At 38.7% G+C, this 25,095-nt stretch overlaps 1 protein-coding gene across 4 annotated transcripts; it reads right to left on the bottom strand.

Moving 5' to 3' along the window:
- Positions 1 to 1,024: 1,024 nt before the first annotated feature.
- Positions 1,025 to 24,616, bottom strand: LOC103176364 (growth factor receptor-bound protein 14). 4 transcript variants are annotated; one of them, XM_007889838.2, is made up of 13 exons: positions 24,265 to 24,616; positions 14,850 to 15,006; positions 12,916 to 13,037; positions 12,375 to 12,449; positions 11,955 to 12,092; positions 6,425 to 6,535; positions 5,760 to 5,855; positions 5,133 to 5,225; positions 4,307 to 4,423; positions 3,863 to 3,932; positions 3,329 to 3,416; positions 2,606 to 2,699; positions 1,025 to 2,323 (listed from the first exon to the last, which is right to left on the bottom strand). In XM_007889838.2, exons 1-13 carry the CDS (start codon positions 24,325 to 24,327, stop codon positions 2,177 to 2,179), a joined length of 1,371 nt encoding a protein of 456 aa, XP_007888029.1. In that variant the 5' UTR covers positions 24,328 to 24,616; the 3' UTR covers positions 1,025 to 2,176. The 4 variants fall into 4 exon arrangements, with proteins under 4 accessions (XP_007888029.1, XP_042192043.1, XP_007888030.1 ...); XM_042336109.1 differs by having other exon boundaries at positions 12,375 to 12,446; XM_007889839.2 differs by lacking the exon at positions 24,265 to 24,616 and adding an exon at positions 17,807 to 17,867.
- Positions 24,617 to 25,095: the final 479 nt, after the last annotated feature.

The raw sequence follows: 25,095 nt of genomic DNA, 5'->3' as shown, positions 1-25,095 counted from the left end.
ACTTAGCTATTTCAGACGCTGACAAATCCGATGCAAATCTCAGCATTTTGTTTTTCTAAATGTTAGAACTGGAGCACAAGGTCTTTGGGGGATAGGCAAAGGCTAATTAGACTCAACAAGTTTGTCTGTTTTTGATGATTCTTTCTGATAAGATGCACTTATCCATCTTATGTCCTTTCTTCCTGATTATTTGTGTTTTTGACATGAAACACTAGGCTATCAACTTCATCAATATGTGCACAATAGCAAATCAATTCCTTAACCGTGGAGTACAACTGTTTGACTATTCACGTACTCTTTGTCTTTCTTTGCTCCTTCATTATTTTATCTTTATCCACAATGAATCGCTCCACATTGGAGAGATGACAGAAAGAGACCGTTTAGAGGCGCTGTACATACAATCCTACAGAGAAAATAAACCCAAACAACAATCTCAGACATGCCAAAGCAGTAGGACAAGGGGCAATGGGTAGTTTGTGAAGAACAAGTTTATGAGAGAGAGAGAGAGAGAGAGGAGGAAGTGTCTCTTTACATAGAGGATAATCAACAGCTGGATCTAGTTACCAGAGAGGACAGAAGTGACCGGGATAATTCAACTCGTTCAAAAACAACTTAATACTGTGGCAGAAAGGGGAGGTGTTTTGGAAAGATGACAACACACAGGCCAAATGGCTTTCTTCATCCAGAACTGTCTTGTGCTCTAACTTATAACTCCACAGTAATGTTTGTCATGTGTCACCATTCAAATTAGCAGGAACAATAGAAAAAAGCAAGAAATTATAACAGTGTAAAATTACTACTTTTATGACTTAATTCATTTGGGACTTTGCCACTTACAACAAGAATAAGAATAAAAATAATAATCCTTGCATTTGATATAGCGCCTTATCACGTCATCTTCAAGATGTCTCAAAACACTTCACAGAATATACTGTAAATATACAGAGTGAAGGGTGCTGTATAAATGCAAGTTATTGTTGTTCTGGTGAAGCGCAAGTTTGTATAAACATAATAAACATGAAAGTGAATGAAACACAAAATGTTTTAATACATGAAAATATTTGGGTTTACAGCAAATCTTTTCAATACTCATTGTGAAAGCTGAATATACCGACTGCTTCACTTTCAAAACATGTTGTTATCTTAATTTCAAAAGCCAGTGAAGCCAATTCTCAATCCAACATTACTGATGGCAAGGATTTAAAGATTACATTGAAAAAAAAGTCTGTATTGTTCGGTCACTGTTTTTTTAATATAACAAAATGTATTACAACAACCAACCATAAAGCATAGAATGCAAGTTTGATAAGTGGAAAATATTGTAATGATTTGGTAGCAGTGAAAAATGCCAGTGTCACTATTACAGTGCAATTCATATTTTGATATATTCTTTACTAAGAACAACAATATTGGACCATCAACTTATTTTAAGTGATAATTAATGTTATTTTCGAGCGTACTTAAAATAAATCTTAGAAACTATTCGATCCAAAACATTTGGAAAATTCCGACATTTAAAATTCATTGTGCAAAATTAAGTCGAATCTTTTTACAAATTGCAGTCGTGTGTCTTCAGACATACAGTCCATCTCCACTTACAATACAATAGTCACAATTCTGCAGGTTTTATCCTCTATTTGAGAGAGCGATGGTGAATGCAGTTTGTGAATCTGCACAATTCCTCTCTTTTTTTTCATTTCAAATATTTCCAAAGCAGATTTTCCATTGCAACTGGCGTCAGTGTTAAGTTCAACTTTTTGAAAAATAAAATCTCTGGCCAATTGATGTGTTTCAGTTAGTCCTAGCATGTGATTACATTGCGATGAATGGCCAATTGTTGGCCTAAAAATAATTCTGTTGATCTGTTGATCAAAATTTTTTCCTTGAGCATTGTAGTTGTTTTCTTTTTACAAATTCCACATTTATTTTGTCCTTGTAATGCTGGCATTGAGAGGAGCAATAATTCAACACTGATTCATTCCACACATTTGAATTGGAATAGACAACATCAGCAAAACAAGTTCTGACTTCGATCAATTCGACCGTCCCAACTTCAGTGACAACAATGTTCGCTCGGTCACCACAAATACTCTTTCACAGTCACGGTGTGTTTGTGTGGAAGCCCCACTTTGCTTTCATTATTCACAAACTCCAGATGGACTGATGGTGTCCGAGATTAAAGTGTAATTCGAGCACAGTGGTGTTTCAGCTTGCAGGGGAGCACTCCTTTGTTGAGTTGGTGAAACTCCACAAGTTGGATAAGATTAGTAAATCTGGTCTGACCCTCATCCAGGGAATAATACAAGTCTCCATCTTCTTCCAGCTGCATTAGTTACATAGCAGATATGAGACAGTTCTGAAGAGGATAATGTTACGACCAACATATAGCTTTTGTACAGCACTCAATTTGATCATTCACTTGACCTTATTCTGCATTGTCAACAGAAATGCGAACAGAACACAATTACGAGTGATATGAGACAATAAATACCCCCATTTATTTACATATTGCAATTCAAACAATGGTGCGTTTTGCACAGTTTGGTAAAGCTCCTGAATCAGTACATCAATCGCAAACAATTACTTTGAATTTTTAATTGCTTACCGGAACAATCTGAAAATGCCTTATTCTCTGACTGTGGCCCAGTGACAAGACAAATGTTTTAGGATTACTTTGACTGTCCCTCAGTAAGAATATCCTACATGGGGAGAAAGAAAAAGTCTACATGAATTTTTGGATAATTTTGTTATTTCCAATCCAACTTTTACTTGCCTTCTCATTCAAATGACATCTTAAGTGAAACAATAACACTTCAATGCAAGTATCGTATTTTTGTATATTTTGTGGGCGAAACGCGGCAGCCATTTGCGCACAGGGGTATCGTGGATTGAGTGATCAAATTATTATTTAGGGAAGGATGTACTTGCCATGGAGGGGGTGCAGCGTAGATTTACTAGGTTAGTACCAGGGATGAAGGGGATGAGTTACGAGGATAGGCTGACCAATTTGGGCCTATATTCTCTAGAATATAGAAGAATTAGAGGAGATCTTATAGAAACCTACAAGATCATCAAAGGGTATGATAGAGTAGATAGTGGGAGATTGTTTCCCCCGGTTGGAGAAACTAAAACCAGGGGTCACAGCCTTAAAATCAGAGGCCAACCCTTTCGCACTGAGTTGAGGAAGAACTTCTTCACTCAAAGGGCAGTGAATGTATGGAACTCACTACCCCAAAGGGCTGTTGACGCTCAGTCCTTGAACATATTCAATACTGAGATAGATAGATTCCTTATTGCTAAAGGAAGTCCTTTTAAAGATAAATCTCACCCATCAACGAGGCCTTGTTGCTCTATTAACTTTTGTGCTTCGTCTCGGGAGATTCGGTGATGAAACCAAGACTGGATCCTGTGAATAGCTAAATTGAAAAGTTAAAGCAAAAAATTTCTACAAGCATGGCAATTCTTAACATTTTATTATAATAATAACAAGGAATGACATTTACACACACAGTGTGTTTCACGTCGGGAGGACATCCCAAGGCGCTGAACAGTCAGGGATTTGGATCCGATTCCATTGTACAGTCTATACTAACCTCCCCCTCCGCTCCCATCCTTATGTGATGAGGATAGATATCAACATTTAGTATATTGTGCCTCATCATAGCCGTATTTGTAGTATTTGTTGTTTACAATCAACAATCTTTAGTTTTAGACTATTTACCAATTTCTACTCATAAATAGACGAGTGACTGCATTCTATAAAGGAACAGTTATCACATATTTGGTTCAACAAGTAGATGAAGGTTTCGACCTAAGTTATGCATTTTCACATCTAAATTCTAACAAAAACATGAAAGACAACCTGGAAATGGAGTAGGATTCTGCAGCAGGTTGGGACTTCCATAGGCATTCATACGATGACAGCTTTTCCTCTGTTTATAGAGAACAACGGTTGGGCAATAACATTAGTTAGGTAAATTCCAGATTTGTCGTAGTGCAGTATTGGTATTGTAGTAGTCAGTAAATGATAGTATTAGGCGTATGTCGGCAAGAACCAAGGCTTGGGGACCCCAGAGTGTGGGTTGGGGTAACTGCTGGAGTCTAACCAGCTAAACCCACACAGCTTGCCATTGAAGGCGCTGTCTACCATTGATATTTGTCATACTTATTATTATTGGTGATTAATTACAAGAATGGAATTTAACAGATAACCACACATACGTTTGATTACTTTAATTGCATTGCTTTCCATAAAACAGACAAGTTAGAGAAGGTTTATTGGACTCAATGTAAACCAATGATTTACCCTCCATGTCATTCCTTCCTCAACAGCCACCGTAAGTGCTTCTGCAGGGTTTTCAATGACCCTGCCCTTGTGCCCAGAGAAATCCATAGCCACCAGGGAATTCTCTGAGTTGCTCCTCTGTGAAGGGGAAACAAATTATTTTAACATTAATAATAATCCTTGCATTTGATATAGCGCCTTATCACATCTTCGAGATGTCTCAAAGCGCTTCTCACAAAACACTGTCAAGTGAATTGCCCTTATATTTTGTGAGTGAAACTCAGCAGCCAATTGTGCACAGCAGCGTCCCACAAACAGTCGTGAAATTTTTTTAAGGGGATTATTAACAACAACAACAACAAAATTATATTTATAGAGCGTCGGGAGGATGTCCCAAAGCGCTGGGACCCCATTAACCCAAGAAAAGCGATCTGCAAATCAACTAACAACTGGGTTCCTACTTGTTGCTAGTAGGAACAGAAGCGTAAGGAAAGGAAAGGAAACTTGCCTAACGTTTAATCTATAATGTACAACTGACACATTTTTGCAGGATGTTTACACAATAAAGGGCTGAAAGCAGAAACATCTTACATTAATGGGGAGTTCAAACAAATGAGTTTGCACAAGGATTATAACCTCTAACTCTTCACCTCAAACACCTCAATCTTTACCAAGCGGAGATAAAAGGATTGCATTGCATTGAATGCATTCCCGCGCAAGATTAAGAGGGAATTTTGAACAGGTTTAGAAATATTCATCTAATGAATTTACAGAAATATTTCCAGCAGGTAACTAAATATCTCTAGTTCTCCGTTACGTCAGTTTTACTTAGTGAAATCTTCTATACCATTGGCGATGTGTTGAGTGGTGTGTTCAGCGATGTTAGGCTATTTCTCCGTTGCTGTGGTGGTTTGGAGTTTTCATACAGTTGTATCCCAGACTGTGAAATAGACATATATTTTCAAAAACAAAATGATGAAGGAAATAATACAACGGATCACAAACTTTCAGTGATACAGCGCCATTCACAGAAAGTAACAACAACAACTTGTATTTACACAGCACCCTTCACATGGGATAGTTTCCCGGAGCGCTTAAATAGTGGCGGAGTCTGACCCTGATCCAGGGGGGAGAGGGAGGGGGGGAGGGAGGTGACCGTAAGCACGATCAGAAAGGAAGTTGGTATTTGAAAGTGGGGAGCGATTGAGGGAGAGAGTTACAGAGATACAACACCATTCACAGAAAACAATTCTTGCACTGAATAACCTGATGATATGTAAAGCACTATACTTGTAAAACACGTTATAAAAATAACCTTTGTTTTAGATAAATTGTAACATGATGAATAATCTGGAGATATACCGGAGATTTTTTTTCAAAAAACTATCATCTTTATTAATTTTTAAATAAATCAATAAATGCTTCACAAGATTTCAAACAGGATTTTTAAAAAAAAATATGCAGAAATGATTACCTTAAAAATACGAATCACTGTCATCCAGCAGATTCTACTCTGTTCATCATCTGCACAAAGCAACTTCAAGTCTCTGGTACCTTCCAGTTTGTGAGGCTGGAAAGATATGCATTATGATTAATGCATACCTTGCTGATAATACCTGTTGGAATAAAGGCCACTAAAGTTCTCCTACATTCAAGCGTGGTATTATGTTTAGAAGATTTTGCCAATAATAATTTGGTCACTCAATCCACAACTGTGGGACATTGCTGTGTGCAATTGGCTGCTGCATTTCGCCTACAAATATACAGTTAATTCACTTTACAATGCATTCTGTGAAGCGCTTTAGACGTCTCGAAGACGTGATAAGGCTCTGTATCAAATGCAAGGATTATTATTATTATTATATTATTATTATTACTATTACTACACAACCCCCAGTGTATTTCTATAAACATTCTGATTCTCCATTAAAAAGTATTTTCTGGAACCTGGTAAAATACAATCAACCATCAAATTGCATTCCATCCCTCAACACAAATTTCACGTGCAAAGTAAACGCTACAACCCTTTACAATTGATTAAATACGAAAAAATATTACAATCCATGGTTGTATTAAAAAAAACATAATTTAACAAAACAAACCACTATAATAGAGATATATCTAAAATCGAGCCTGTACCTTGATACAGAATCCATAAATAGTCGGTGCTCCATACATCTTCTTGCTGGATACCAGTGTGTAAACATTGCTTTCACTGAATTCAGCCACAAACTGTAAATGTCTTGGTTCCTGAAATGGTGACATAAAAATAGTCAGGTATTATGAATTCCACAGAGCAGACAGTACACAGACAAGACTCGTGTAATTGCTGGCAAATCAATGTTGTGACTATCTCACAAGTATTCCCTTTAGGGCAACGATTAGGTTTTAGTTTGCGATGTGGCTGGACTAGTGATTGAAGCTTAATGATGAACTTTATTTTCCAATTCAACAAATGTTTTCTATTTATAGAATGATGAGTCGTTGTAAATAGGGACATAGAAACAGGAGGAGGCCATTCAGTCCCTCGAGCCTGTTCCGCCATTCTATCAGATCATGGCTGATCTGTACCTCGACTCCAATTACCCATCCTTGCCCCGTTTCCCTCAATACCCTAACAAAACTCTATCCACCTCAGTCTTGAAAATGCATGTTGTTTATCTGGTAATCACACAAGTAAACACTACATTGATACACCATTTCTAACACATTAGGTGTATGTATCGCATTAGCCTAAAGACAATAATGCTTTATAAAGTCAAAAACATTTCATTGCTATTTTTGAAGTAAGGGTTTCCTGCCAGAAGCAAGTTAGGTTCCAGGATTTAAACAAATTAGTAACAATAAGTTTTGAATGTTCTTTGGAACGCAAACACACAAAAATTAAACCTCGAGTTATTGAAAATAAGCCGCTTCCATTTTGTTTCCGGCTTTTTTGAGAAACCTACAATAGTCGGTGCAGCTTTTAACTTAGAATTATGTGGTGAATACTTTCTATGTTTTCTTTTCAGCTGAACATTTCAAGAAACACTGACATTGAACGGGTGTCTGTCAGTGAAAGGCAGTGATCCATATTAAGGTACACTTAGTCGCTTAACTAGTCTCTCAAATGCTAAAAATAAACAAAGGGGTGAAACGTACATTGTGTGATGTGATGTGATGTGCTAATTGACACTATTTTTTGTTGACTTAAACTAGTTTCCCCCACTAATGAGCAGTGAAACGCTACAAGACAGAATTCTAAACAAATCAACCACAGCTTGTGCAAGCTTTCTAGTGCAGCTATTGAGAACGGTGTCAGATTGTGGTGGGGGGGGAGAGGGGGGGGAAATATTAATGACAAGTGCTTTACTGATGAATGCAAACACAGCAGAAGTGACTGTAAATAAGGAAACTTCAATGTGTAGTTTATAGCAGTTAATGATAAATACAAAACCTTCATGGAAAAATTTGACCAACAGTAAACAAACACATTTGTAACTTTTGAAAACACATCTCACCCTTGTTTTATGTAACTCGCTGATCAGATAAGCTTTGAAGGTTAAGATTATAGTGTTGTCAGTTTTTGTACCTCATGATTACCATTGAAGGTTATGTGTATTAATACAGGTATAAACCATTCTTTGTTTTCTCAGAACACAAAAACCTTCCTCTGCACAAATTCTTTTAATTCATATGTTCATGTCCTAATGTTGTGTAAGAATATACTGGACAGTTGAAATAAACTAGTCAAGGTCACCACACTGTTAATAATTAATGTCTTTAAAATGTACACGTACAGAGTAATGTAATTCCGAAATATGTTCTAAACAACTTTGGTAAGTTAATCAATGCAACGCTAAGCAGTCGTCTCTCCAAATGTCACCAATTTTCTCCTGAAGTCACTATCTCTCATTGGATGGACTACAGTTTCACAGCCGTGGGTTGAGTGACCACATTTAGTATTTTTTTTTGGAAGGGTTTATTAACCCCGGAAAGGGATCTGCCAATCGACTAACAACAGGGTTCCTACTTACTGCTGGTAACCAGACGGGTGTGGAGTAAGGAAACTTGCCTAAGGTTTCACCCCGCCCGGGATACAACCCAGATGTATATTTGAGGGATTGGAGCTTGTAATTTACAATGACAATGGTAGAAAACTGGGAAGATGATAGCGTTAGATTGCACTATTGCTGTTCAATGGATTAATAATTGATCAGAAAATAATTCTGGTGTCCACTGCTGGTGGTCAGCCTACATTAATATTTGAATCTGCTTGAATATATTCAAATATTTTCTAATTTTTAAACTAGAATTAACACAGCTACAAAGAATTCTGCTCACTCTCTAGGTAGGTGCGAATACATTAGATTGTAAATTAGCTTTAAAGGCAAAAAGAAGTGAGCTGCTTGATCCAATATCATGCCTCTTTTTGCATTTGCCTCAATTTACTTGTAAAAATTACCCAAATAATTTATGCTTATTTAAAATAGGGGTTTATTTCTTGAATAAATTGGACGAAAGGGGAACAACAAAGTTGTTGAATTGTGAATTCAGGGGCTTAATACTGCAGTGCAGCTTCACACAAGTCTCATTTTCAATGTAATTCAGTTTATACATCAAAATACTCTTCCCAAACGCAGTGCTCAACTTGATAAATTAGTTTAACTGCGTGAAATCACTGTGCAGTACTTCTCGTTTGCTAATGAGATGTAAAGCAGGAAGCATTATGCAAACAGGTTGTAGGCTTGGTATGGATTGGATGAACTAAAAATGAGTAACAAGTTTTCTATTATTAGCCAGTAATTTCCTGGCACAAGTAATCAATAATCGATACGAAAAGGATTCTGCACGTTGGTGTGAAATGGACATTGACAGAATTCACACTTTTACATGTCTGCTCTTGACACTGACTAATGATTCAGTTACAATACAAGTACAGTACTGTCAAAGTACCACCTGCAGTACACTAACTCAAAGTTACGCTCCCAACTGTGCATTGCACCAGCTTCCACAGTGCCTAACTAACCAAAGTCAGAACGCCAATTAAATGTGAATGTTACTGAAAAGACAGCAGGACAGTTGGAAGCTATCTATACAAGCTCTGAATTTTTAAAATTATATTTCAGTAATTTCTGCTCAAAAATAAACATCGCAAATCCTATTTATTTCCTGTCATTATTGTCCCCGCTCACATTTTTTTAAAAAGCACTCTTTCACTGTCTGTCATTGTCATTGGGTATAATTAATAGTAATAATCCTTGCATTAGATACAGCGCCTTATCACGTCTTTGATACGTCTCAAAGTGCTTCACGGAATACACTGTAAAGTGAATTGACTGTATATTTTGTGGGCGAAATGTGGCAGCCAATTGCACACAGCAGCGTCCCCACAAACTGCCGTGGATAGAGTGCCCAATTTTTTTGAAGGGACTATTATCCCCGGAAACCAATTGACAAGCAACAGGGTTCCTACTTACTGCTAGGTAACCAAAGGTGTGTGGAGTAAAGAAAGGTTTCACCCTGTCTGGGGATTGAGCCCGGTTCCTCTTGCGTTTGAGGCAAGTCCGCAAGGCACATCAGAGATGATACAAGATCACCCTATATCACATGCATGCACTTGTCAGCAGAATTCACTGGACAGCAACAAAAGGCAGAACCATGTCTCGTTGTCGATATAATAAATAAATAATTCAGAATTCATACGAGCTTCTTGCTGCTTGTCTCTGAGATGCAGCACAGCTAAAGCGTTTTTCAGATAACAATTTAATTTTTGAAAAATAAGTTTGTGTCAAATGCTATAAATTCATCGATGTTCCATTCCACAGCCTTTACTACTACGTTAGCACTTGATTGAAATGTCACCAATTATGCTAAGATTTCAGGCTGGTGCTTTGACCTTACAAAGTTATAGGGCCATTTTCGTGCAAGCTTAATTGCGTGCTTTATTCGTCGCTAGGGATCAAAATAGAATATCAAACACTTCCAGGGTTTCCAGTTGGTTCACATTCCTTCGCAGCTAATGCTCTTGAGCACCTCGGATAAAATCTACAGTGCCACAAACTGCTGCTTTGACATCAGCGTTGTAATGGAAGAACAGTCAATCAACAATCGCCTCTTTGTGTTAAAGCCCCAATGTGCTGGCAAACCGCCTCGCATTGTGACAATCACTTAATTCACCATCTGTGTGTGTGTGCCGGGAAGGGCAGCCCAAAACACAGCGAAAGGTTACATCTAACAGTTCTCCAAAATTCAACACAGGAACAGTAAACGAGATTTTCTTTTTAAAAAAGCAATACTGCACAGTACTGCAAAATATTTTATTTTAATGTTTAAAAAATGTGCAAAGGCAGTTTTACTCCCCCAAAAATGAACTGATGAAGTTTTAACCCTTGCCCTCTTGTTGGATTTTGCACGTTTCAGAAATGGACACGACCTTTAATGTAATTGCGGGCAGTAGAAATGTTAATAATTAAATAAAATAAAAAAAAAACAATAATTTGGTCACTTCAATCCGCGACTGTTTGTGGGGCGCTGCCATGCGCAATTGGCTGCCGCGTTTTGCCCACAAAATGCACAGTCACTACACTTCACAATATATTCTGTGAAGTGCTTTGAGACGTCTCAAATGAGTGCAATATTAAGACGCTATACTAAAGGATTATTTATTTATTAATAACATTGGTATTAACTTTAGGACGATCTGTCCAGAATTGCCTGAATCAAGATGAAAACGTAAATACCAAACAAAATAAAAGCTTCACTAGAAGTAATCTGTAGTGTAGCCTTAGTGCACGAAACACACTGTTTGGGCATCAACAACACAAGCCTGTGACCAACCTATTTGTCAAGTCAGGCAAAGAATTTATGGACATTGAGGTCTCCTCTAAGCAGTCAAACGTTACTCCCGAATCATGTGGTTTATGGGACAATCTGGAAACAATCACAGCAGACCAGCAATTATAACAGTTTAGCCGTTTAACAAGCGGGAAATGAACCTCTTGACACCTATGAAAACAAACTCTCAGCCAACCACGATCATGGTGATCGGCAACGTTAGAGCATAGAGTCTCTCTCGCTCTCTCCCCCCCACAATCTATACAAAAGAAAACAAGGTCCAGTGAAGCTCCCCAGCTGCTCGGTGTCACAACCAGGAGCCGAGTCAGGAGCAGCGAATAGATCTCATGATTTAAAGCAAATAAAGCGAAAGGGAGCCTTTCAATCGTCAGGGATACACAAGACCATGGGTGGCGGTGAGCCACGGGAGATGACAATGTTGATACTACCAACACCAACACCAAGATTCCATTTATAGAGCGCCTTTCACGTCGGGAGGACGTCCCAAGTCGCTGGACAGTTGGGCCAGGAGTCCCCGAGCAGTGGGGACATGGTCAGAGTGAGGGGAGGGAAGAGAGGGAGCGAGGAGGGGGTAGAGAGTCGAGAGGGGAGCTGAAGGCTCGGTCAAAGAGAATACCATTGAAAGAGCGAGCGACAGGGGAATTCCTTAACCAAATGTTCTGATAGCAGCCAATTATAGAAGCATCTGCCTGTGACTTACCTCTCTGTGATGCAATCCTGTACACCAAGGCGAGAACTCTAACCACTGTCATATAAATATAAATTAATATAAATTACAAGGAGAAAAACTATGTTATCTTTAGCCATTAAATCAGAGAGGCTAGAGTCTCACCTTAGATGTTCCTTTAGTAGAGAAATACAACCCAGACCTTCTCAAGATAAAGTAATATCTCTTCCACGTCTTCTTTCCCTGCTCCCTAATGTGGAGGTAGCTGTGGATCTCAGGGCACGTGCTTGAATTAAGAAAATTCTAGGAATAAAAAAGAATCACATTTTTAGGTTCAATAAAAACATAGAGTGAAGGAAGATAACGGAATCATGTTGTGTCTTTTATTTTTAAATTTTACAAGAATCCAAGACGGTTAATCACATGTCACTTCCATGGCAATAATTTTACTTTGTTTGACACTTAGAATCCATTAAATTCTCCCCCCCTCCCTCCCCACCAGAAATTATTTGAGCAAAATATATCCTAAAAGTGATTTTATTTTACAATGATGTTGAAGGTGTATTGGAAAGGGAATTCCTTTACCTGAATGAGTTGGGAATGACTTAGACTTCCATTTGCTTCACTGGAACTGGAAACCATATGTTCTGGAAAAAACTGCTGAAGATGAAAACAAATATTAAAATACCTATTTACATGAAAGAGTACAGTATTATTATAACAGACATTTGGGAATTCTTGTTTAGGCATTACTTTTTGACATATAATTATTATTAATAATAATAATTATTTTAGTATTTACAAGAGAAGGTTTGAAAAAACCTTTACACAGATTTGGGTGTTGCAAACTTTGGGTAGAAATATTTGAGTTAGATCACAGTTGGAATCATAACTTTCTGTGACCTTTGAAACAGAAAGCTGGACATTGTCCTGCTCTGCTGAAGAATAATGACCCGGTTAGAATTTTTTCCTCTTTTTGTGGATAAATGACTGGCTTCTAGTTGGCATTTGCCATCGAGACAGATATTCCAGCGTCAGCCAACATTATGAAACTGGAGAAAGTATGCAATGCTCTTGACAAACCAATCCGGTTGGCTTTTCTGTCAAGAAAGCTCATCCAACTTACTGATGGGTTTTTAAAGAATTCATATTTGGCGTAGTTTTTCCTAAAGTATATTCTGCTGTCCGTGTCCATTCCCCAAGTCGACTGCACCTGAATTACTGATTCGTGATCTTCTACGATCCTTTCTATGCGACAAATCACAAAAGGATAATGGTTACACACTTAGCTTCAGGATTGTTATTTGTCTGTTTCTCTCAGTTAATTCGATTCAAAAAGGTGTAGGTGGTTTTGGGGGCAGAAGGGACATTGTAAAGTGAATTGACCGTGTATTTCGTGGGCGAAACAGGGCAGCCAATTGTGCACAGTATCTTGAAAAGGAGAACAATATTTAATCAGCATCAAGGGGTCTCTGGTATTTCACCATTGAATAATTGACAGGGTAGGGGCTGACATCGGACAGGGGCTATCCACACCTGACATTAACACTCAGAGGATTCCACTGATCAATGTCCCAAGAGCATTTGTGCTTGAAAGTAACAATGATACAGACAAACTCCTTAATTAGCAAATATTCAAGAGGAGAGTAATGTTGAAAACAAAACACGGCAATGCACACAAGAGGTTCAGTTCATCACATTGACAGTGCATTAGGTTGGTTCCCATTATATTGTATATTAGATAATCAAATGGAACTATATTTATATGTATAAATAAGAAATGGCATAGTTCCCTCAGTGAACCCCCCCCACACCCCCACACCCCCACTTAACATTAGCAAACGCACTCTGATCAGCCTTATTCCACTCCACACACACTCACATCTTAAAAACTTAACTAGAATGATTATATTAGCTATTATCAATAACTATGGGAGCAAGATATATTGTTTAACTACTAATTGTAAAATGAATAATAAATGATAAAGGAAAACATTAAACACAGCAAGTTTGCCTTTTAACATTGAAATAAAAAAATCTTTTGTGCAGTCAAATTTAGAGCTTCAAAGATAATTCCACAATAAATAGCAGGACACCTCTATTCAATCTGGGTTTTAGAGGAAAACTAACATTCAGTAATATGGAATATTATTATTATTATTATTATAAATGGCATGTGGGATTTTGAGGAAGGTAATGAATAACAACTTGCATTTACACAGCTTTCCCTCATGCAGGAGAGCGTTCCAGAGCACGTGACAGTGGTGGAGCACGACACCAGGCCAGGGGAGGTGACCGTAGGCATGGTCAACGAGGAAGGTCTTGATCTGAAGATGGGGAAGGAAGCCAGGCAAGGCGGAGGGATGGAGGGAGAGTGTTCCGGAGTTTCAGGGTGTAGTGGCTGAAAGTGCGGCCACCAATGGGGAAACAGAGAGCACGAGGGACAAGCAGGAGGCTGGAGCCAGTCCAGCAGAGGTAGAGGGTAGTGGGTTGGGGAGTAAGTAGGTCAGAGAGGTAGAGAGGTGCTAGAAAATGGATCATTTTGCTTAAATATGGCACCAGTTGTATGAAAATTGAACCCTGAGTAGCTATCTATTCATGGGGAAGCTGCGGAAAATACTATACTGTTTGACGCTTGAAAAGGAATGCTTGGTAATGTGTAGAAACCACTTCTGTGCAGTTTAGCTGCAGTTAGCCCTGGAAATTAACATTTTAAAATGTGCATTTTGCTCCTGATGAAAGGCTAACCAACAGTGGGTACTTCTGAGGTATATAACACATCACATGTGAAAAGCAGTGTAAAATGCAAAACATTACAACACATTCAGGGCTCGCTGGCTCTCTTATAGGAAACCAGAATTATGATTTACATAATTCAGAACAAGTTTAGAGTTAAGTGTCTCCTTTGCATTAAAAGCCACATGTTACAAACTGCAGATACATGACAGCGATTTTGCTGCCTCCATTGGAACAGCGAGGTGGTTTGACAAAAATACTGCTGCAGAATAGCTTCACTTACACAAGCATCTTGCATGGTAAGCCTGTGATTTGTAGTCTTACCTAAGCCGATGTGAGGGAGATGCTCAATGAGAGTCCAGCTATTGTCATTAACGCAATGATTTTTCAGTATGAACAACTGGCAAACGTCCCAGGCCGTGATGTCACTCGGAACCTCCAAAGCTCTGCTGCTGTCATCCTCATTAAACACTTTAATTACCTAGAGATAAAGGCAAGAGAAAAGACTGTACTTACAAACAGAACTCATCAGCTTCATATATCACAGTCGGATATATGTCAAGCTTGTTGAAAAAAATAGGCATTTGTGGTTCTGAAAGGAAACGAGCGCATGATAAAAAGTTATATAATAATAATCCTTGTATTGATCAGAGCCTTATCATGTCTCTGAGACATCTCAAAGCGCTTCATGGAATATACTGTAACTTGAATTAAGTGTATATTTTCTGGGCGAAACAAAGCAGCCAATTGCGCTTGAAAGGCTGCACATTTTTACATCCTAGAAGCATTGTTTTTTTTCACATACAATTACATATTCTTGCAAAAGTACAGGGTTAATATTGTCTTGGTAAACTCATAAAATAAAAATCTAGCTTCCCCCTCCCCCCACCCTGCCAAAAATAAACAATCTGAACACACTCAGTCCACCAACAAAAAGCAAACCCTTGATTTTTAAAAACAACACACTTTAAATCTTTTAAAAGCCTCAGCAAGCTTCTGATTTCACTACTCCTCAAGGTGATTTACAGTGGATTTCTATACTTACCAGCAGATATGGTGTCAAACAATGGAGTAAAATAGGGTGTCATATTCTGACTAACTCTGCAATTAATGTAGGAATGAGTACATAGCAAAGACAGAAAATGATCTGTGCAGGTAACCTGGATTTATACATCAGAATGTACTCCATCCACTTCAGCGCTGTTCCCTATTGCAGTGAGCTCAGATGAGGTGATGGTTCGGCAGTTTCCCAACTCTCTCCTGCTACTTGTCATCAGAGATTTTACCCAATCGCCTCCTACCTTCCCCACACTCAGCACAAACTGAACCGCTCTCGATGCATATTTATACCTATCTGAGAGAAAGAAAGCACTGAGTGTGATCCACCTCCCCATCGTATTGCCTTTCAGGGATGCTTACCACACAGTGGACCGCATGAGTTCGTCAAACAATCGCGAAACCAGGACCTGATTGTAATGTTAGATGGGGTCAACTTTCCTTAAGGCTGACGAGGAGGTAGAGGAGGTGGAGTTAGAGAGAACATTAAATAGGCACTTGCTGTTCGAGGCTTTGTGCTTTCTCCAGTTTCATCACCAGATCAGGAAGGGTAAGGCAAGGCAAAGCAGTCCATACAGATGAAATGATGTCACGATATTTTTGCTAGTGTGGGTTTAGCACCTGTTACGACACCATCTTCAACAGAGTTAAATGATCTTCTATTTAAGTCACTTGATGAGGAGATGTACAACACAAAACCTGAAGGAGCTGCTACAATCATAGTTGTTTTCAAACCAAACACAAGTACTGAAGCCCCTTTTTCACAAGCTCTTCTCTTGCGGTGTCGAACGTGCATTTTAAAATATGCAAAAAAGATAATTTGATCTCGAAGCTACCACTAATGTGATTTTTTTTGGATTTTCTGCGATAAATGCCGCATCAGCAACGACTTTCATCCAATAAACGGGTTTCCGCACAACAAATATCCCCAACACGACAGTCCATTATTACACTTAAAATGTACTCCACTTGTGGCAAGAAGATCCAGGAAATACAGTCAGGCTCAATTCCAAATGTGTCCCAATCTGCATTTCAATTTCAGCGGTTCTGCCAAACCGAAGCTCAGAGCTATCATATTTCATGAGGAACAGTGCTCATTTTGTCATCAGGTGCAAAATACGCAATGCTTCAATACCCATATCTTTGCCTGAAAAGTTTTTAATTAGCGTAACTGGAGTAACCTTGCCACGGGATGATTAAATAAGTCCTTCATTCTGTCTAAAAATGTCAGCATGAAAAAAATCCCTCAGTCAGTGAAACTGATGTATGTGGCAAGTCAACACTTTATAAATTTGGGCTACATTTAATTTAGTCAGAGAACTTCAATTATGAAAACGCCACCGTACAAAAGTATATCAACTTCAAATCATTATATTCGCGGTTCAAATACAAACCCAAAAAGAGAAGGCTTTAGCAATCTAAGTTTCAAGCGTTTCAGTGGAATTAAAATATGTAAAGAAGGAACTTGTTATATCTGATTATAGCTGAAATATTTAGTTTAGTGCAACTGATGCCGCAGTAATTAGGAAATTCTCATTCCTATTCTTCAAGAGGGAGCGAGAGATACAAGGTAATGCTCACGGGAAGAAGGCAAATAGGCGGTGGAAGCGCTGAGTGTGCACTTTGGTCTTTATGTTCTTTGAGAAGTGCATAACTCTGTCAATCATGTTAGCTTGTCACCGCTACCTTAATCTCTGAAGGGTGTAAAACTGCAGAGAACAACAGTGAGAAGAACCCAGGAGATTCAGCCGTCTTCCTCAATCCCTTTCCCTAACTGTCATTCAAATCCCTAGTCTCCTTCCTGGAGATTTACCACACCTGTCATTAGAAGATCTTAACGACTTAACACTTCGACTACACAATATGTACAGTCAATTCACTTTACAGTGTATTCTGTGAAGCACTTTGAGACATCTCAAAGATGTAACGACGCTATATCAAATGCAAGGATTATTCGTATTATTATATCAAATACAAGGAGTATTATCATTATTATTATTACAGCCAACTGCCAATAAAGCAGGTGACATCTATCCGTGCATTGTGTCAAGACATCATGATCCCAAAAAGATGGAATAAGATTAAATATACATTTTCTTTAAAGACTTATTCTTTTATTCTACGCACCACTTTTATAATAAATACAAACTACAAATTATGAGGATAGTTTCTGAAACTTCTGACCTGGAACAGAGAACATTCTTATGTCAGAAAGTGTCCAGTACCTGCATTTCCAATTGACTCAGGTGTCCACACGTCAATTTGGATCGTTTAGAAGCACTTTTGCGAATGTGGTCGCAATCCCATGTTGGGGTGTCGAGGTCACATTCTAAGACGGAACTCTAACGCAGAACTTGTACACTGTCAGAGGTGCTTGTTCTTGGGTGAAACATTAAACTGAGGTCCAATTTGCCTGTCCTCTGGTTAATGATAAATATCCTCAAAATGTCAAGCCAGTTTCTCCCCACACCTTGGGAAATTCTCCTTACTAATAAGTTATTCATCCCTTGACTATTTGAATAACTTTGCTGATGCAAATGGCTATGTGGTGTTTGCCAACAAAAAACTATCCTCACCTTTGCTCAATGATTACTTGTTAAGTAACTTTGAAACAGTTCAGGTTAATAAAGAAATCTAAAAATACAAGTGCATTCTATATTCTGGAGACTCGAGGAACAGACACATTTAAGAAAAGACATTATAAAAAATTGCAAGAAGATGATGGTTCTTTGGCCCATCTATAATAATATAAAATAATAATAATAATCCTTACATTTGATACAATGCCTTATCAATCTTCGAGATGTCTCAAAGCACATCACAGAATATACTGTAAAGTGAAATGACTGTATATTTTGTAGGGTGAAACGCGGCAGCCAATTGTGCACAGTAGCGTCCCACAAACAGCCGTGGATTGAGTGACCAAGTTATTATTATTATTTTTTTGAAGAGATTATTACCCCCAGAAAAGCGATCCAACAATCAACTAACAACCGGGTTCCTACTTACTGCTGGTAAACAGAGGTGTGTGGAGTAAGGAAACTTGCCCAACGTTTCGCCCTGACCTGGGAATCAAACCCGGGTCCTCTGGCTTGCGAGGCGAGTGCTCTAACCACTGAGCTACAGGGCTCCACAATCCTTTGAAACCAGCTACTAGAAGGAACCTGAGAGCCACTTTACGATGATTTCACTTCCACCCTGTGGGAGAAATGTCTAGTCTCTAGTCACAAAAACGGCATCACTGAAATGAGTGACTAAGCATTGGGGCATAAATCTACCTGCTATCACCATATACAATGTACAATATATCACTACCCCCAATGCCAACCATTTTATATTTAAAATTCTGGCATTTTTGTTGCAGTTATGTTATGAAAAGTTATAAAAGCCCTACAGATACTTCGGGGAGCATTTTTTTTTGCGACATTGCGTGGCTCCTTTGATTCTCAATCAACCGCTCGCACTAATGATGTCTTTGGCTGCTTGCGAGCTCCACTGCTCACATTACTCATTCATCATCCAGAGGAAAAGTTCACATGAGAAGAGGAGAGGCAACACATTTGGCAATAAACCGAGGTGTAGTTTAGAATTACACACGACAGAACCAACCACCAGATCTCCATTTTCTTTTATATCAAATGCCAGGATTATTAAGACTCCAATAAGGATTCGGTAGAGCGAATAGGAATTTTAAGAAGAATACTGTTGGATCAAAGATTTTTATATTAAAAAAATCCATGTTCCTTTAACAACTCGGACAGTATTCAAAACATAGAATTTTTAATGAAATCAGATTGCGCTGTACTATTTGCAATCAATATCCTCTACTAGGGCACTCAATATTATTTGTGAAACCCTCTTTGAGTGTCTCGAGCAAGGATTAATAGGTTTTTTCATACATTTACTTTTTTCTTTTTGCGTCCTTTCCCCCTACCAGGTTCGCCCCGCACTTCCCACCCCACCATTGGCAGTCAGGTATTCAGCATCTCTGCCCCTGCACTCTGGAACTCTGTCCCACAATCCCCTCACCTCAGCCCCTCTCTCGCCTCCTTCGAGTCCCATCTAAAGACCTTCCTCTTTGATCGTACCTTCGGCCACCCTCCTAGCCCCACTCCCTGCCCTCCATCCCTCCTGACCCCACTATTGTCCAGCGCCCTGGGATATCTTTCCAACGTGAAGGCCGCTATACAAATGTAATTTGTTGTTGCTGATCTTATACCCCTGCCCCCAAATCTAGACGCTGCATCCAAACTCTGGGAAAGCAAATGCAAACACTGACGCTGCACAGGGCACCTCCCTCAACCACAAGGGAAACAAACTCCTTGGATCCATAGCCTCGGACAACCAGGGAAATAAATAGCTCAGATACAAAACCACTAAACTTGTGCGGAAATCATACAGACCAGACGCACACACTACAGTCATAAAAAAACACTTACCCACACCAGCTGCCAACACCACAATGATGAGGAGTCAAAAATGGTTCAGGTGTTTAATAATAATAAAAATAATATAATCATCCTTGTATGTGATATAGCACTTTTTCATGTCTTTGAGACATCTCAAAGCGCTTCACAGGATATCTGTAAAGTGAATCAACTGTGTATTTTGTGGGCGAAACGCAGCAGCCAACTATGCATTTCATATGACATTGTGTCTGAACAGAATAAATAAAATAACGTATGTCAACTTTGAGAGCATGAAGGTACAGAGGAAGAGGGGGGAAAAGGCCAAGAATGTCCAGGTAAAACACAGAACAAGTGTGAGGCAAACTAAAATGGGGGCAATGTGCATGGGAGCCAGAGTGATTGGTGAGGAATAATAAGCAAACATGAGTGTGGGTGGGTCAGAGCAGACACAGATGCGGGATTGATACCACAGCAACTGGCAAAGGGAGGTACGATGACGGGAATCTGCCAAAGCAAGCAAACAAAGCAGGGGTTTGCATGTGTGACTTAGAGTGCAGTAATAGCCAAATGGAGAACAGCAAACAGGGGACGCTATGAGTAACAGGTCAGAGTGTGGTAACTAGACAACGCTGAGAAAGGTCATTCATCTCCTGAAAGAGCAATCCCTTCAGTCCAGTTTACTTGCCTTTTCCCCAAAACCCTTCACGTGTCTCCTGTTGTACACAGATCCACTGTCCTCTTAAGCGCCAATATGGCTGCTGCCTTGACCATCAGGATTAATGTCAATCAGTGTACAGGATTGGAATGATCCAATAGTGAGAAGGTCTTTCCTCAAAATACTTTTTTTTAAACATAAAGAAACATTATTTTTGGGTGTGAAAATACTTACAACTTTGTTGAATGAGAACTTACTACTGAATTGTTGGCCTTGCAGTTTGTAACGTCTTGCTAATTTGAAAGCTAGGTTCAAAAACATGTTGTTCTGTCCCTGAGTGTCCACTCCCTCCCAATATCGTTACTCCCACCCGACTGAGCCCAGTGTGAAATCTTCCTAAAGAGCAACTGAACCATAACCATCTCAGCTGGCATTAGTTTTAACAGGAGGAAAGCTCGCTCTCACAAATAATATCTAGAACAATATGCAATGCTCCCAGACACACTCCCACAAAGATTTTATTGCCAATATAAAAGATCCGTTACTACTGCGAACCTTACAAAAAGAAAAGACACACTGATAATAAAATGTTACTGTGCTCCAAGAGCGAAAGACTTTGTTTGCACAAAGTGACTATGTAGGATTGATATTTATGAGCGTAATATTATTTACTGTACATTTGTAGGCATACTGTACATACAGCATTAATATGTTAAAACATACAATATTTCACCACCAATAGAATTTTGTAGCACGTGAGTGAAACATCAGCAATATATGTGTATAATGGAGGCCTCAAGGGGTTCTAAACATCATCAGTAATTTGGATTAAAAATCATTTCCTTCCAGTAGTTAGCTTTTTGGGGGATGTTTTTTAGGATTCTTCGTAAAGATAATTGAAGTTTTTTTAAAAAACATTTTGATATGGATTACATCAAAAACAATTCTAGAAAATATGAAACTAAAATGACATCTGCAACATATCTGTGTCTATGACACGTGGAAGATACAGGTCCAGTTTCATTTCCTGTCCAATGATGTTGACCTGAAAGTGCATATGATAAATGTTGATGTTCACTAAAAACGTCAAAGTTGTGAAGAGGGTCTGTAGATTTATACAACCTTTTTGTTTACAAGCATTTTATCTCAGCAAATGTTAAGTGTCAAGAATGCCAACCACAGCCAGCAGATAATTGTGTCTTTAGCCATTTCCCCTTTACTTAACATTAATATTCATTGCAATTAAATAATACATCTGGTTTGAACAAGTCAGCTTCCATCTCTTGGCTAACAAAAAACTTTACAACAAAAATAAAAAGGGCAGAAACTATGTGAAGACTCGATAATCATACTCATATCTAACATTTGCGTCTAAAACTTTGGCACTCCCTTATAAGAGAGACCTAATATTTCAGTCTACCATTCGTAAGTGCACAGCTTAGTATGCACCATCCTATTACATATAGTCTGGTTTCCAACGTCAAATTGTTAGTTCTCAAGAATACGTTTCATACAAATAATTATAAAAATCATTTCCAGGATAGCATTCATGTTAGACATTATATTTTTATTTCAAGAAATTGATTGCAAGACATGAGAAGCAAAAACTTCAAAATGAACTTTGGTGCTTGTTTTAAAGTTATTTTTCTGCGTTAAGACAAAGACATTTAATTATCCAGACATTTATCACCAATGTGTTTTGGCAGTAAGAGGAAACTCAAAAGTCTCTTGTGACACTTGAACTCCTCCCTTTTTAAGAGTTATTTACTTTGCTCTGAATGTCAAACCTTCTCTCCCCTAAGCTGCGCACTGATGATGAACTAAACTGTCTGATGGCTCAGATTGCAAGAAGCAAAAAGCTCTATTAAACAACAGAAAACCTAATTTTCTTCACATTTTCGAAGCTGGAACCTCAGCTCGTGCAGGAATTATAATTTTTACGAGTAGAGGATTGGTAGAGAGAAAACTGGTAGATTGGCTCCTTAAAATAAATTGGAAATTGAATCCATTTCAATTTCAAATGGTTTGCGTACTTTAAGAACTGGGTCCTTAGAAACATTAAGCAGCTTGGAAAAACAAAATCCCACTCAACCATGAAATAAATTTCCTCCGTAAAACTCAAAGCCAACAACCAAAATCTGCCTAATATAACTCCACCATTGGCTTCCTTTTCTCTACCGACACATTTCCCTCTCTCCATATTCAGCGACACCAAATTATTGTGTCACTTGGAGATTGCGTTCATTTCATTTCCACCTATACCGGCATCCACCCAGCAACAATCCTGTTGGCTTATAGAATCATAGAACCTTACAGCACAGAAGGAGGCCATTCAGCCCACTGTACTGGCGCCAGCTCTTTGGAAGACCTTCCAATTAGTCCCACTCCCCCGCTCTCTCTCCATTTCCTTGCAAAAGGATTGCTTGTGTTGCAGGGTCAAATCCCTGACTGTCCAGCACCTTGGGACGTCCTCCCAACTTGAATGGCGCTGCGTAAACGTCATTTGTTGTTTGATAAGCATCTTCATGTCCTTACACTAACCTTTTAATTGTTATTGTGGTGGTGGTCGATGACGATAATGGTAATTGTGGTTAGCGTTGGGGTAAGGAAGGGAGCAAATCCAATTTAAACAACCGATCATTCCAAATTACAAGGTGATCATTTATTTAAAATGTACAACAACAAATTATATTTATAAACGCCAAAACGCAAAATCCTGCAGATGCTGGAATTCTGAAATAAAAACAGAAGTGGCTGGGAGCACTCAGCAGGTCAGGCAGCATCTATGGAGAGAGGAAAGTGAGTCAACGTTTCGGGTCCACGACCCTTCGTCAGAACGCTATATTTATATAGTGCCGTTCACGTCGGGAGGACTTCTCTACTTTGCCAACCTTTAGAAGTGGAGCTCCTAATCTCAATCATGTACTGTACTATCATTCTTGGTTTACATCAATGATCTGTTTTTAAAGAGAATGCATCATTTTCTGGTGACAATTAAGAACTATAAACATTTGAATTTATAACATTTGACTATAAACAGTTTATGCCACAAAACAGTATTTAATAATAATAATCATAATAATAATCCTTGCATTTGAAATAGTGTTTTTCATGTCTTCAAGACATCTCAAAGCGCTTCACAAGATATACTGTAACGTGAATTGACTGTATATTTGTGGGCGAAACGCGGCAGCCAATTGCGCACAGCAGCGTCACACAAACAGTCGTGGATTGAAAATGACCAATTTATTATTGTTTTTTGTTTTGGAGGGATTACTATTAGGCGCTGTGTGGAGTAAGGAAACTTCCCCAAGGTTTCACCTGCTGGGAATCGAACCCAGGTCTCTCGCTTGTGAGGCGAGCTCTCTAACCACTGAGCTTCAGGATTCTATTTGCTGCTATTTTCTCATTAGGTAGCACTTCTAGTACATATTTAAAAAAAAACACAGGATGTAATATTTAGCACAAGAAGAACACTCTATTGGGTTTACACCATCTGAAAACATCCTCATCTTTTAAATACTTAAAAAAAAGTTCCAAAATAGTTAAAAGATATTTCTATCTCTACGTATAAGTTTTTTTTNGAACGAATTATAAATAAACTAAAAGGCTACCTTACCCGTTTCTGCAGTTCAAGAGGAGTTATGGCAGGCAATGTCACTCGACGTGCGTACAGGCTCATGTCTGTACTTCACAATGTAGCGTAACCATCAACCAGGCATGAAAGACTAATCTATGTTGTGTGGTTGATGGTAACTCTTGACAAAATTCCTCGCAGACTGAATAACACACAATTCTTTTGTCATCGCACGGAGGCTCTTGTGAAGCCACAAGACTACAGCTTGAGGAAGAAAAAAACGATCAGACAACCTATGTGAATCTTAGCTACCCAAAGTAATTAAAAAAAAGATGTGATCATAGGACAGGATAAATCAGCAGCCAATGACATTCTCTATAAAGCTCCTCCTTTGCCCTTGAAAAGAAATTCTGACGCTTTTTGTTTATAGTTCGAAGACAACAAGAACAAAATAAGATTTCCTGCTGGCTAAAAAAACAGGAGCACAATTTTAAACCTCTGCCTCTACTCAGGAAGTCCTAGTTTTAGTCTCCTACACTAATCCAGTATTAAAACTGGTTACACATAGTCTAACTAACGCTGAACAATTCCCTTTTGATATCACAAATAGAGTGTGTGTATTTAGGTTTTCCTAAGCACACAGTGCAAAGAATATTCCCCTTACATGCAGTGTCTCATACAACCTTGTGGAAATTCTTTCTGGAAAAAAACTAGATTCATTATGAAGTCCAGCCTGATCCTAATATATATTTTAACACAATCAAAACTGTAGCCTTCAATACTGGTTCATATTTCTTTTTGTTAAAGCCGTGTGGGGGTGGGGGTATGAGTGTGTTGGGGGTGGGGGCGTGTGTGAGTGTGTAGGTGTGGGTG

Source organism: Callorhinchus milii, unplaced genomic scaffold, assembly GCF_018977255.1.
Source record: "Callorhinchus milii isolate IMCB2004 unplaced genomic scaffold, IMCB_Cmil_1.0 Scaffold6, whole genome shotgun sequence".
Classification (NCBI taxonomy): Eukaryota; Metazoa; Chordata; class Chondrichthyes; order Chimaeriformes; family Callorhinchidae; genus Callorhinchus; species Callorhinchus milii.
This window is presented reverse-complemented; position numbering and strand designations above follow the sequence as displayed.

What these genes read in the sequence shown, in the direction of transcription:
- LOC103176364 (XM_007889838.2), bottom strand. Translation starts at nt 24,327, where the DNA reads ATGAGCCTGTACGCACGTCGAGTGACATTGCCTGCCATAACTCCTCTT. An exon ending in CTCTTGAACTGCAGAAACGG is followed by an intron (nt 15,007 to 24,264) that starts GTAAGGTAGCCT and finishes CTTTATCTCTAG; the next exon opens with GTAATTAAAGTGTTTAATGA. An exon ending in CTACTAAAGGAACATCTAAG is followed by an intron (nt 6,536 to 11,954) that starts GTGAGACTCTAG and finishes TCACCATTTCAG; the next exon opens with GAACCAAGACATTTACAGTT.